The 13,488-nt window shown below is 29.1% G+C and overlaps 1 protein-coding gene across 1 annotated transcript; it reads right to left on the bottom strand.

The window, feature by feature from the left end:
* Nucleotides 1–10,541: 10,541 nt before the first annotated feature.
* On the bottom strand, nt 10,542–11,564 carry LOC115878396 (transmembrane protein 147). Its single transcript, XM_030894892.1, has 3 exons — nt 11,488–11,564; nt 11,296–11,428; nt 10,542–11,235 (listed from the first exon to the last, which is right to left on the bottom strand). Exons 1-3 carry the CDS (start codon nt 11,562–11,564, stop codon nt 10,762–10,764), a joined length of 684 nt encoding a protein of 227 aa, XP_030750752.1. The 3' UTR covers nt 10,542–10,761.
* Nucleotides 11,565–13,488: the final 1,924 nt, after the last annotated feature.

The following is a 13,488-nucleotide window of genomic DNA, read 5'->3' as shown; positions in this document are numbered from 1 at the left end:
TTCAAAATAGTTAAAACACATGTAGATGGCGCCCTCTACTAGTAGGAGTCATATTGACATCCAAAACTCCCAGACACCAATTTTAATCCAAATATTGACGCTACTTCAGAAATTATTTGGAAAAAATCAAAATAAAAATGAAACTTCTACACCCTGTATCTCCGAAACTAATCATTTTAGGACATACATTTATACGAACTTTTTTACTTATTTTTATCTGCAGAATATGCTGCCGAAGTTTCTGGAATACAGTTCGGACCACCCTGTATATTTAACACGAATAAATTCAATACAAATACAATACAATACAATACAAACCAAAGTTATAATTGTATAATTAACACACCCTGTAGAAATCTTATACTTTATATTCATCAGCACTTATGTTCATATTTAAGCCGCTGCACGACGCAGGCACAGGGTTCCTTCAGAATCCATCAACGCGTATTGTACTCCCGCTTGTTTAATAAATGTTTTTAAAAACATCTCCACAAAAACCTCAAAATTAACTGGCGCAGTCGGTAGGATTGTAAAAGATAGACCGTCGGAGTGAACCGAAACGAAAATTCGCCCAGAAATCGTCCGGATTTTCGCGGAAAAGTTCTCGTTCGTGTCAACGATTAATCGACAAACTGTCTGCGGAGTTTAATCAAGTGAAACCAGTGCAATATCGGAAGAAGAAGGTTCCAAGTCCTGGGGAACGAGACAAACATCGCCCAAGTACCTAAAGGAGCGGACGGAGGGACAAAAATCGCCCAAATTCCATAGATAACCTGTCTAGGGGAAAGAACAAAAATCGTCAAGTACCTACTAGAAAGAGCGGAAGGACAAAAATCGCCAGAAGCTCATAGTTAAGAAGAAAACGAAAACAACGAGAAACAAAGCAACCAAACCACCCAGAAACCCCATGAAAAGTCACTTAATGTAAGTACCTTTCAAACTATCCTTTTAGCCCTAAGTATTTTAACCAATTTACCTTATTTTTAACTATAATATTAATACAAGTAAAATAAAAATTTTCAAATCATCCAGATTTTGATGTGCGAAAATTTCGAGAATTTAATCAATCTAGTCAACAACCTATCAATAAGTTCTGAATCAATTAATATTAAAAAACCAATCGAAAATAAAATGGCTACACCTAATTATCAGTTTATTAAATATCAAGCAGATAACATCCCAAATTTTGATGGTAATTCTAAACAATTGTGTAGATTTTTGAGATCTTGCGAACACTTTCTTTTAAATCATCAAAACCCAAACACGCCTGATGCACCAATAAATATTTGTTTATTTGACACTATAATAGGAAAATTAAAAGGTAGAGCAGCAGATATAATTGCCTCTAGAGTAGAATTAGATTCATGGCAAAAAGTAAAAGATTCTTTAATTGTAACATTCTCTGATCAACGATCCGAAGATTGTTTAGTTCAAGATATAATTTCTATGAAACCGATTAGAAATGAACCTATCCAAAATTTTGCATTAAGATTACAAGACGCTAGAAGTTTGTTATGTATCAAAATTAATAATTCTGATGATTTAGATCCAGTTAAATTAATAAAAATACAACAATACGATGAACTATGTTTAAAGACATTTATTAATAACTTAGATTATCACACACAACTTGTAGTAAGATTAAAAAACCCAAATTCACTCGAGCAAGCAATGGCATTTGTAAGAGAAGAAGAAAACTTTTTAAAATTTAAAAATCAAACAATTATGCATAAACCAATAACCAATAATCAATTTACGCAAAGACCAAATAATACAAATAATATTTTTAAACAACCAAATCAATCATTTAATAATTTTCCAAAACCTAACTATAATCAATCTGGATTTAGACCTAATTTTAATAACGGATATAATAATAATAATTTTAATAATAACAATTTTAGACCACCTAATTCTTTTAATAATAATAACCATAATCAAAATCCATTTAAACGCACAAACTCAGGTACGTTCAAAACAAATAATTTTACAAGACCACAATTTAATAATACCTTTGGTAGACCATTTCAAAATAACCCATCTACTTCTAAACTACCACCTGTAGAGCCTATGGACACATCTTCAGGAAATTCACGAATAAGCAATCGAAAACCAATACCTAATTTTGCTATCGATAATAATCAATCAAATCAATACGAAAACGATAATTTTAATCAATGTTATGATGAAGAAAATTATTTCGAACAATCAGATGAATACCAATACGATTCTAATGAATATAACTATGACCCAAATCAATATCAATATCCGGAATATAATTATGAAAATTATGATAATAATGAAAATTTAGAAAATGATCAAAATTTTCAGATAACCGAAAAATCAGAACAAACGACATAATTAATTTAAATAATACATCTTATTCACATTTACCAATGATATTTATACCAGAACTAAATGCTAAATTTTTAATAGACACAGGATCAGGAAAAAGCTTTATTAACCCTTCTTTAGCTTATCATTTTTATCCAGAATATATTTATAATGAAAACTTTACAGTAAAAACAGCGCATGCTATTTCTTATCACAACGAAGTTTTAGTAATACCTATATTTCCATGTTTTAACATAGACGGATGTCATAAATTCTTTATATTTGATTTTTCAGAAAAATATGACGGATTATTAGGAATTGAATTTTTAAAACAAATTTACGCTAATCTAGACATATGTAATTCCATATTAAGAACGCCTTATGCAGATATTACTCTTTTTTATAACCAATTTAAAAATGATACTTGTGAAAATAAAAATAAAAATCAATTTAAACCTTATACTTTCTCAGTACCAGCACGTACTACTCAAAAGATCAAGTTGCCTGTTAAACAAAAAAACGGTACAGCAATTTTTAATTATATACAATTTAGCGATGGAGTTGAAATACCCGAATCTTTAATCACAATATCAAATTTCTCGACATATGTAATGCTAACTAACGCACGTGAAAAAGACATTAATATAACTATAAATAAACCTTTTGACACAGAACCGATATTAGAAAATGAAGTAAATTTTATTGAAAAAATGGAAACCAATACAGAATTAGATTTTCATATTGATACTTTAAGAAAACAAAATTTAAAAAACCTAAGATTGAAACATTGTAATAAAGAAGAATATTTAAAAATCAGAAATTTATGCTATCAATATCGTGATATATTCCATTGTGACGGAATACCATTAAGTTTTACTAATCAAATAAAACATGAAATAAAACTAACAGATGAATCTCCGATTTATACAAAATCATATCGATACCCCGAAATTCACAAAACAGAAGTAAAAACTCAAGTTAATAAAATGTTAAATGACGGAATAATACAACATTCAAATTCTCCATGGTCAAGTCCAATATGGATAGTTCCAAAAAAATTAGACGCGAGTAAAAAAAGAAAATGGCGCATAGTAATCGATTTTAGAAAATTAAATTTAAAAACTGTAGACGACAAATTTCCATTACCGAATATTACAGATATATTAGATAAATTAGGAAGAGCAAAATATTTTAGTACACTAGATTTAGCTAACGGTTTTCATCAAATAGAAATGAAAAACGAAGATATACCAAAAACAGCATTCTCAACAGATACAGGTCATTATGAGTTTAAAAGATTACCATTTGGATTAAAAAACGCACCTGCCACATTTCAACGTGTTATGAACAATATTCTTCGCGGTTTACAAAATGAAATATGTGCAGTATATTTAGATGACATTATTATTTTCTCAACGTCTCTTGAAGAACATATACAAAGACTAAAAACTATTTTTGAAAGACTAAGAAACGCAAATTTTAAAGTTCAGCTAGACAAATCGGAATTTTTACATAAAGAAGTCGATTATTTAGGACATAAAATTACTCAAAATGGTGTAAAACCAAACCCGGATAAAATAAATTCAGTGAAACACTTTCCAATACCTAATACACAAAAAGATATTAAATCATTTTTAGGATTAGCAGGTTATTATAGACGTTTCATAAAGAATTTTGCTAAAATAAGTAAACCTTTAACTCATTGTTTGAAAAAAGGAAATAAAGTAGATCATACACCTCAATTCATAGACGCCTTTAATCATTTAAAAAATTTATTAATTAACGCACCGATTTTAAAGTACCCTGATTTTACAAAAGAATTTATATTAACCACTGACGCATCTAATATAGCACTCGGAGCAGTTTTAAGTCAAGGAAATCCTCCAAACGATAACCCAATTGCATATGCTTCGCGCACGCTAAACGAAACCGAACAAAAATATTCTACTATAGAAAAAGAATTGTTAGCAATAGTATGGGCATGTAAATATTTTAGACCCTATTTATACGGAAAAAAGTTTAAAATCTATACCGATCATAGACCACTTGTTTGGCTATTTAATCTTAAAGAACCGAATTCGAAATTAATGAGATGGAGACTCAAATTAGAAGAATATGATTACACTATAATTTATAAAAGCGGAAAACAAAATACTAACGCGGATGCATTATCCCGAATCCAATTAAATGCTATTGAAACAGAGTCAATTTTAAATAATCCAGGTGATATAACCGAAGACATAGATCAATTTTTAGAAAGAGACTTTAATCCACAAGATTTATGTGATTTTGACATTTTTGACACTCTCGAGGATATTGAAACACTTATACCTAAACATAAAATTGAAAACACTGAAAAACCTAAACCTAAAATTGAAAATATTGAGAATCCTAAACCTAAAATTATAATATTACAAGACATTCAACTAAGACCTCCAAATAAAAAAGTTATCGAAAAGAAATCAATCAATACAATTCATAGTGCCAATGAAAATGAGACACAAACTAATATGAAACTTTTAGATGAAATAATAAATAATAAAACTGATCAATTTTTAATAAAAAAATCTCCTTATATCCCTTATCAAAAGACGGAATATCAAAAGTTTGATGATCATAGAATCATTCATGCAACCTTACCTAACGATTTAAATATTATTGTCAATTTTCTTAAAACCTATTTAAAAAATAAAAATACTTATATATATTTCTTTTCTAAAGAATTAAGACCAATATTTCATAAAGCAATGACCGATCATTTCAATCATTTTAATTTAATTGAATGTTCAAAATTAGTCAATAATGTTGAACCTGACGAAAGGAAAAGAATTATTCAATATTCACACGAAGGAAAAACTAATCACCGTGGAATAGAAGAGACTACAAAACGTATTAAAACTAATTATTATTGGAAACAAATGAAAACTGATATAACTAATTATATCAATGATTGTGAAATCTGTCATAGAGCTAAGTATAATAGAAAACCACCGAATGAACCTTTAATTTTAACTAATACACCTTCGAAACCATTCGAAATAATACATATAGATACATTTAAAATATCTAATCAAAAATATCTAACTATAATAGACAAATTTTCAAAATATGCACAATCTTTACCTTATCTAGGAACAGCTATTTCAGCTTGTGAACAATTATTAAATTTCTTTTCATTTATGGGTATACCAAAACAAATAGTCGCCGATAACGGGACAGAATTTAAAAATGAAACATTAAAAGATCTATTAAAAGTACATAAAATAAATATACACTTTACTACACCGTATCATCATGAATCCAATGCACCTATAGAAAGATTGCATTCTACATTACTAGAACATATAAGACTACTAAAAGAACAAGATAAAAATTCAGATATAAATACACTCATGAGATATGCTATTATTGCCTATAATAGTACAATACATTCTCAAACAAATTTTACTCCTTTTGAATTAACCCTAGGTCATACCGACTCTAGAGATCCTATGTTAATTATACCAACACAAGTCTATTCTGATTATATTTATACACATAAAACTAATACACAAACTCTTTATGATAAAATTAAAGAAACTACTTTAAATAAAAAACAAAAACAGATAGATTATCATAACAAAGATAAAAAGACTAATGAAGTCAAAATAGGAACAACTATCTACAAAAAGAATGATAACAGAGATGCAAAAATAAAGAATAAATTTTTAGGTCCTTACACGGTCTCTAAAATACTAGAAAACGGCAAACTAGAAATTTTAAATACAAAAAATAATAAAACTGAAATAATACATAAAAATGAAACTAAAATAACTAAAAATATTTCAGATGTATCGCAGCCTTCTTGTTCGTCATCGAAGGAAAAAACACAAATATAGTAAACTTAAATAACTACCCTGGTATACTACCATTTAAATTGGGAAAAGCAAAAATTCAATCAGATCAATTATCGATCATACAAGTGTACAATTTAGGAACACTAGTAACCGAATTTTATAGACTAAAATCATTTAATAATAAATTTATAGAAACATTAAAATTAGTTGAATATGACGTTGCCAAACAACAACTAATAAATATAGAGAATAAAATCGAATTACAAATATATCAATTGTATCCTAATAATAAAAGAAATAAAAGAGGAATATTAAATCCTTTAGGAACAGTTATAAAATGCATAACTGGGAACTTAGATTCTACAGATGCGGAACGATACGAAAAACTTATAACAGAGTTACAATTAAACCAAAATAAATTAAAAAATATATCAATAAAACAAATCACATTAATGCAAAAATCGATAGAGAATTTCAATGAACTTATATCAAATATATCCAGAAATCAAGATAATATTAGAACAAAAGTTATATATCTAGAAGATCAATTAAAAAGGATATTAAATAAAGATAATGAAGAAAAAAGATATTTTCAAAATATGATTATTATAAATGAAATGTATTCAATTTTCCAAAATATATATGATATTTTTGAGAAAATAGAGGTAGCTATATCCTTTGCAAAAATAAATGTTTTACACAACTCAATTGTAAATCCGATAGAGTTATTAAAAGAAATAGAAAATTATAAAAACAAAATAAACCAAGATATTTTCCCTTTGGAAATAAAGATAGAAAATATTCTAAACTTTGAAAAAATTATAGAGATAAAAAGTTACTCAAAAGACTATACAATAACATTTATTATGGAAATTCCTTTAGTAGAACCAGACTTGTATTACTATTATAAGTTGTTACCTCTACCAATTCCAACAAACAATTCCGATTTTTCATTGATAATTCCTTTCAAACCTTACCTCGCATTAAGTGATACGAAGTATGCATATATGGACGAAGAATGTCAAGAAATAATATTACAAGAATACCTCTGTAAGAAGACTCATCCCCTGAGACTTAAAGGAAATGAGCCATGTGAAGTAAAACTTATTAATTTTGAGCAAGACACGAATAATTGTCATCCGTTCCGTATTCCGATAAAAAGTATTCAAATTGAGCGAATCTCTGATGGACGATGGATCATCACCACTCCTCACAAAACACTGGCAACACTTAAGTGCAACAACGAAAAAGAAAATGTACCCCTATATGGTACATATCTGATTGAAGCAACCCCATTCTGCGAGATACACTTAGAAAAATTCATCTTGAAGACACATCGAAGCAGCAACACACTGTTCGAAGAAATTCTACTGCCAAAGTTAAAGACCAACATGTCCTTTGCCGAAGAAGACATCATCTTTAACCCACCTGTATGGAACCTCAACGTGATCAACATGAAAAATAATCAAGATATCAAGAAAGAACTAGAAGAACAAAGACTTTCTCTCAGTTCGTTAAATAATATTTCAGTAAAAAGACTTAGTATTTGGACAATATTAATCTACATTTTATTGATTTTGCTTTCTTTATTATTTACTTATAAATACTTTAAAAATAAAACACGCATTGTTGTTAAGAACGATAATGACGATATAATAATATAAGTGCTTATTTTAATCACATTTTGCTATTTTATATTTTACATTTATTCATTTTATTTTACATTATATTCAATTATCTATTAACATTTAATTGATTAATTATTTTATTACATTATTATTGATTTTAATTATATAAACTTAAAAATAATAATTAGGAAATCCAGGTGTATTTCCACCTCTACGAAGGGAGGAGTTATAATTGTATAATTAACACACCCTGTAGAAATCTTATACTTTATATTCATCAGCACTTATGTTCATATTTAAGCCGCTGCACGACGCAGGCACAGGGTTCCTTCAGAATCCATCAACGCGTATTGTACTCCCGCTTGTTTAATAAATGTTTTTAAAAACATCTCCACAAAAACCTCAAAATTAACTCCAACGCTGTTCTTTTTCGATTATACGGTATTATCTACAGTATGTCCCCGGATTATCTTTGCAAGAAGCAAAACCTTTTTATTATTGATATTTTGAGAAAAATTCATTCTTGATAAAAATGTTTGCTTGTTCTAAAATGGTTAATCCCGTTTATACTTTTCTAATATTCCATACCGTTTTAGAATTCCTAAAAAAAGTAAAAAAAGTCCAAAGTCCTGAAAATCAAAACGCGTATCCATAATAATATAATTTCGTTTTTACTCATTAATAGATGTTATTGATAGAATTTTAATGAAAGTCTCATTTTTTGCTGTTTAGAATGTTAAAGAAACACAATTTATTTAGTTCAATGCTATGGAAAGGATGATAAATGGTTATCGGAATATGTGATATTTTAAAAACAACAAAAAATATAAAATTAATCAAAATTAATAAAAACCATCTATCGAAGAATGAAATCTAAATTATATTACCATAGAAACGTGTTTTAATTTTTAGGACTTTCAGGAAAAAAATCAACCATATTTTCATGTATGTTCCATGTTTTTTTTTATTTTCTCGAAAACGGTATGGAAATTTGGAAAAGTATAAACGGGATTAAACCATTTTAAAACAAGCAAAAATTTTTATGAAGAAAACATTTTTCTCAAAATATCAATAATAAAACAGTTTTTCCTCTTGTAAAGACAATCCGGGGACATACTGTATAATCTATAATGTACTTCATTTATATACTACATACAACATATAATCATATATATAATATGGCATATGGATGAAAAAAAAAGGTATTACAGTAGCCGCTAAAGTGACAGCCTTGACTAATTTGCCCAAATTGGCTTGTGCAGCCCAAATTGGTTCAGCAACTCCTAAAATGTAAACAGAAATCGTTAATTTGCACACTTCAGAAGTTTGGTTTGAGTAAAATCTTTTTGGAGTAAAAAAAAAGGACATGTATGGCAATACAGAAATGTGTCATATTTTTTTATGCAAAGAAAATTATAGGTATTTGCGCCTTTACTAGTTTTTTTCTAAAAAAATCTTCAGAGAAATAGCACTGATTAACTGAAAGTGTAGACGTAACTTATTGTCCTGCACAAATTTAAAAAAAAAGAACTTTAAAAGTTGTTTTGTTTTATAAAACTTATCTATACAGGGTGTCCCAATATTCCGTGGAGATAGAACTACTGCGTATTTTTGAAATCAAAATAAGTTCATTGGACACAATTTACCTCTATACAAAAGCCCTTTGTTTGTCCGCTAGAGGGCATCACCCTTTAAAAAATAAACACATTTTTTAAGATGTTAAAAAAAACACAGTTTGCCTGTGAATTAAAATGGCAGACACAGCTGCCACGGATTGGAATCCTTCCGGTGGACAGACTATAATTCCTATAAGCTATTTTTTGATAGAAAAAAGGCCAAATTCTTGACATACCTGAACTAAACAGAAACAATCAATTTAAAAATATCTTTAATTAATTTCAAAGAAGCTTTATAATTTTGTTCTTATAGAATTATTTTGTATTATATATACTTTTATTTGCTTATTATATTATTTACTATTAACGAATTATAAAAAATATAAGTATTCCTGTTTGTTTAGCATTTACGGTTATATTTTTTATCATTATTATATGAAAAATAATTATAAATGAAATATAGATTAACTATAAAATAGAAATTAAAATGATTTTAAAAAAGAAAAATGTTGAAATGAAATAATTAAAAAAAATATAGTTAGTTCAGATCAACCAATAGGATTAAATATCATACCACAACAGACTCAATTCTAATTAATTAAACATCATCTTTTTTTGGGTAGAATATTGAATAGGAAAATATAATTTTTATTCATGATAAATAATAATATATTCTTCAATATCATTTGAGGACAACTTCTGTTTAAAAAAAATACTTATATTAATTATATTTATGCGTATTTTTAGATATATTTAATAAGCAATCAAATGCAAAGATAGAGTCCAAACACCTATTAGGCATCCAGTGGCGGATCCACGGGGGGCACCGGGAAGGGGCAACGTAGGCTCGAGACACCCTTGAGTGCAGTCAAGTAAAATACAATATTAATTTATTTTGTCACAAACAACTCTGGCGTATGTACTTTGAGTAAAGTTTTGAGTCTAACCCCCCACCCCTTTTCCGAATCCTCGATCCGCCCCTGTAGGCATCTTAGATTAAGAATAAAATTAGGCATATACCTACCTAATTTTTCACAAAATATTTTTGCTAATTTTTTATGTCTATAATATGCCAGACGGAAATAAAATAAACAGTTTAAAAAAGTATAACTTATGAAAGTCACTGATGAAAACTAACCTTTTTATTTTTAATACAAAGGAAATACTATCTGTATGAAATACCATCAACACCACATTTACCATCAATAGATTTATATAATATATATATTTTAAATATTTTAAAATAATTTGTAGAAAAATTATAAAGGTAACATGAGTAAATAAAAGTAGTTTATTCACTTAATTTAAAATGTAAAGAATGACTAACGTTTGTAAAATAAATTATTATTAATAAATACCAATTATATCAGCTACACTGGCATAAATAGTCAGTGTAAATAAGCCATAAACTAAAGCAAAAGCTGCTTTTATCACTAATCCTAACCAAACACCTAATTGTAAAATATGAGTTAAAGAATCAAACAATAAAGGTTTATAGCAAGTTAAAATTAGTAATAGTGTAATTATTGTTTTCAAATTTTTGTTTAAATTGTGCCTCGACCACAGCCATATTAAAGTTGCAGTAGCTATATGTTGAACAAGAAGAACATTCGATTCCAGACATTTTTGGATGTAAATCCAATCGAATTCAGCTCCTCTTGCACCAATCCATAAAAGCAGTGCTCGAGACAAAATTAATTCGGCTGTGGCCCATCCAATTCCTGCAGTCAACACTTTGCTATGTCCTTTGCCAGGAATTCCATTTAGAACAAAATAAAGTCCCACCAGATCGGCTAAATCTACTGTGTCTTTGAAAAATTCCTAAAAAATATCAAATACATAGATGTAGACCACTAGATTTTCTAATTAAAACATCATTACCGCAATTAAACTGCCAGTACCTTCGCCCACATTATCAGGAAAGAAAGTTGCTAAAACTAACATTTTAATGAGCTGCGTGAACATATAAATCATCCCAGCTTGCACACATTTCCAGAAAGCTCCATATTCAGACCTACAATATTTTTTATTTAATTTTTTATTAAGATGTTCATTACTTTTTAGAATACTTACAAACCGGATTGCTTATAAGCCAGGTAATAAGGAACATAAACTAAAGCTACGCAATTTCCAAAATGATATAAAGTCATTATTATTTATGTTTTAAACAAGAAACTCTGCAAGAAATACTTTTTTTCATTTAATAATGAAAAATGAAAATAAAATGTTAGCCCAGATATGTTAGGTTATTTTTTTTTTTCGGTGAGGACGGTCAGCCCATAGAGTCAAAACTAGAGGTGGGTTGTGAAATCGCAGTCCGCTACTTTGTCACAGCTCCACCAACGTCGCAGTATGTGACTGCTCCAGTTACAAGAAAATCGCAGTGACATTTCGGAGCAGTTTACAAGTTTAGGACATCTGCGCTCGTGAGTAGCAATAGGAGCAATAGCAGACAATAGTGTAAATTCTGAAACTGCTCCTAGCCCTGTCGCCCAATCAGACTCAAATTCCAGTCACAGTCGTCGCAGGTGCAGTCGACTGGAGCATAGTATATTGAGTATATTCTGTGGACTGGAGCTGTTGGGAGTTTGGGAACAGGAAACGTAGCAGCGTTCGCTTTTTCTTTCATGAATCTAAATAAGATATTTATGTATTATATATTAATCACAAACAGATGTTTTTGACAAAGGTAATTTTTAACTTGTTAGTATGTTTATTTGTTAGTTAATTTGGTATGTATCTGTGTTTTGTTGTATATCCTAAATCTTTTATTTGATCTTATACATTCATGTAAGTTTTATTATTTATATCTATTTTTAAGGTCTGATGATGGCTAAATAGTCGAAACCGGTCACTAATAAAGAATTTTTTGACAGTTTCGACTTTGAATTGAATATAACATTAAGTTTTTACCATGGGCCACCACTATGTGAAAATGAACAGACTCTTTAAGATATTTATAGCAAAGTGCTTGGTACTTAGAAACACTCAAATTCTTCTGAATGGACTAAAAAAATATAGCAACATCTATCAAACTAAGACAAAAGAAAAATCAATATATTCATTTTCGTAATAGACGTAATATCTGAAATATATTCCTATAGTATAGTACCGTACAGCCGCGATTTTAAAGAGCTCTAGGGGCCCGTAGTTCGGAAAAGTTCGAATCTTGTTCGTAAGGGTCCGGGAGGCTTGGGGCCCGTCGGTGACTTACCCCGATTGCACAGACGTTAAAATCGCCACTACTGATCTAAATAAAAACGGCGTCCAGTTGGCTTGGAAATGACAATCGATAACATTCCCCATAAATTTTACATATAAAATGCCAGCAATCTTCATCTCATAGCTATCGCTGACGCCGTTTTTTTCGATCATACGATATAAATAAATAAAAACTAAACGATGATGTTGCCTATCATAATCACACCAGTCCTGTACTTTTTTAGTAAATGCAACGAACGGTGCCGAACACCGAGTGCGATTTTTCGGAGCAATTAACCTATAAAACTACATTTTTAATTTATAGGTTAATTGCTCCGAAAAATCGCTGCTACTTGTCACAGTGCTTTTATTGGAGCAGTCGCAGAGCGTAGCAGCTCCACAAAAATCGCAGACTGGCCCACCTCTAGTCAAAACTGTGAGTCAAAACAAAAGTACAACCCAAGGACGGACCAGCTTCAAATTAAATGTTCGATCACCTTAAATCCTAGTAAATAATTACGAACGCGTATGTCACCTTGAGACCCTAGATATTTTTTATTTATTTTTTCTAAAGGATACTGGAAAATCATAAAGCATAAAGTATAAAGCTAACTGAAATGTTGATAAACTATTGACCGAGTAGAGAGTATTATCAGTATTATATTATATTCTCTACTTTTTGCTATTGATTTGAATTTAGTGACGTGTATTGAAAATATTAAAATTTGGGGTAGCCGAGAAAAGATTCAAAATTAAAAACCATGATTATATTTGTTTGTGATATTGTGATATCTTCAATAAATATATCTGGGTTGCTTAATCAATTCTTCTTACATAATCAAAAAATTGCTGCATTTAAGCGTTTCCGCTTCC

Source organism: Sitophilus oryzae, unplaced genomic scaffold (assembly GCF_002938485.1).
Source record: "Sitophilus oryzae breed Bouriz unplaced genomic scaffold, Soryzae_2.0 scaffold_1508_pilon_pilon, whole genome shotgun sequence".
NCBI lineage: Eukaryota > Metazoa > Arthropoda > Insecta > Coleoptera > Curculionidae > Sitophilus > Sitophilus oryzae.
The sequence above is the reverse complement of the archived record's forward strand: the minus strand, read 5'-3'. Positions and strand labels throughout refer to the sequence as shown.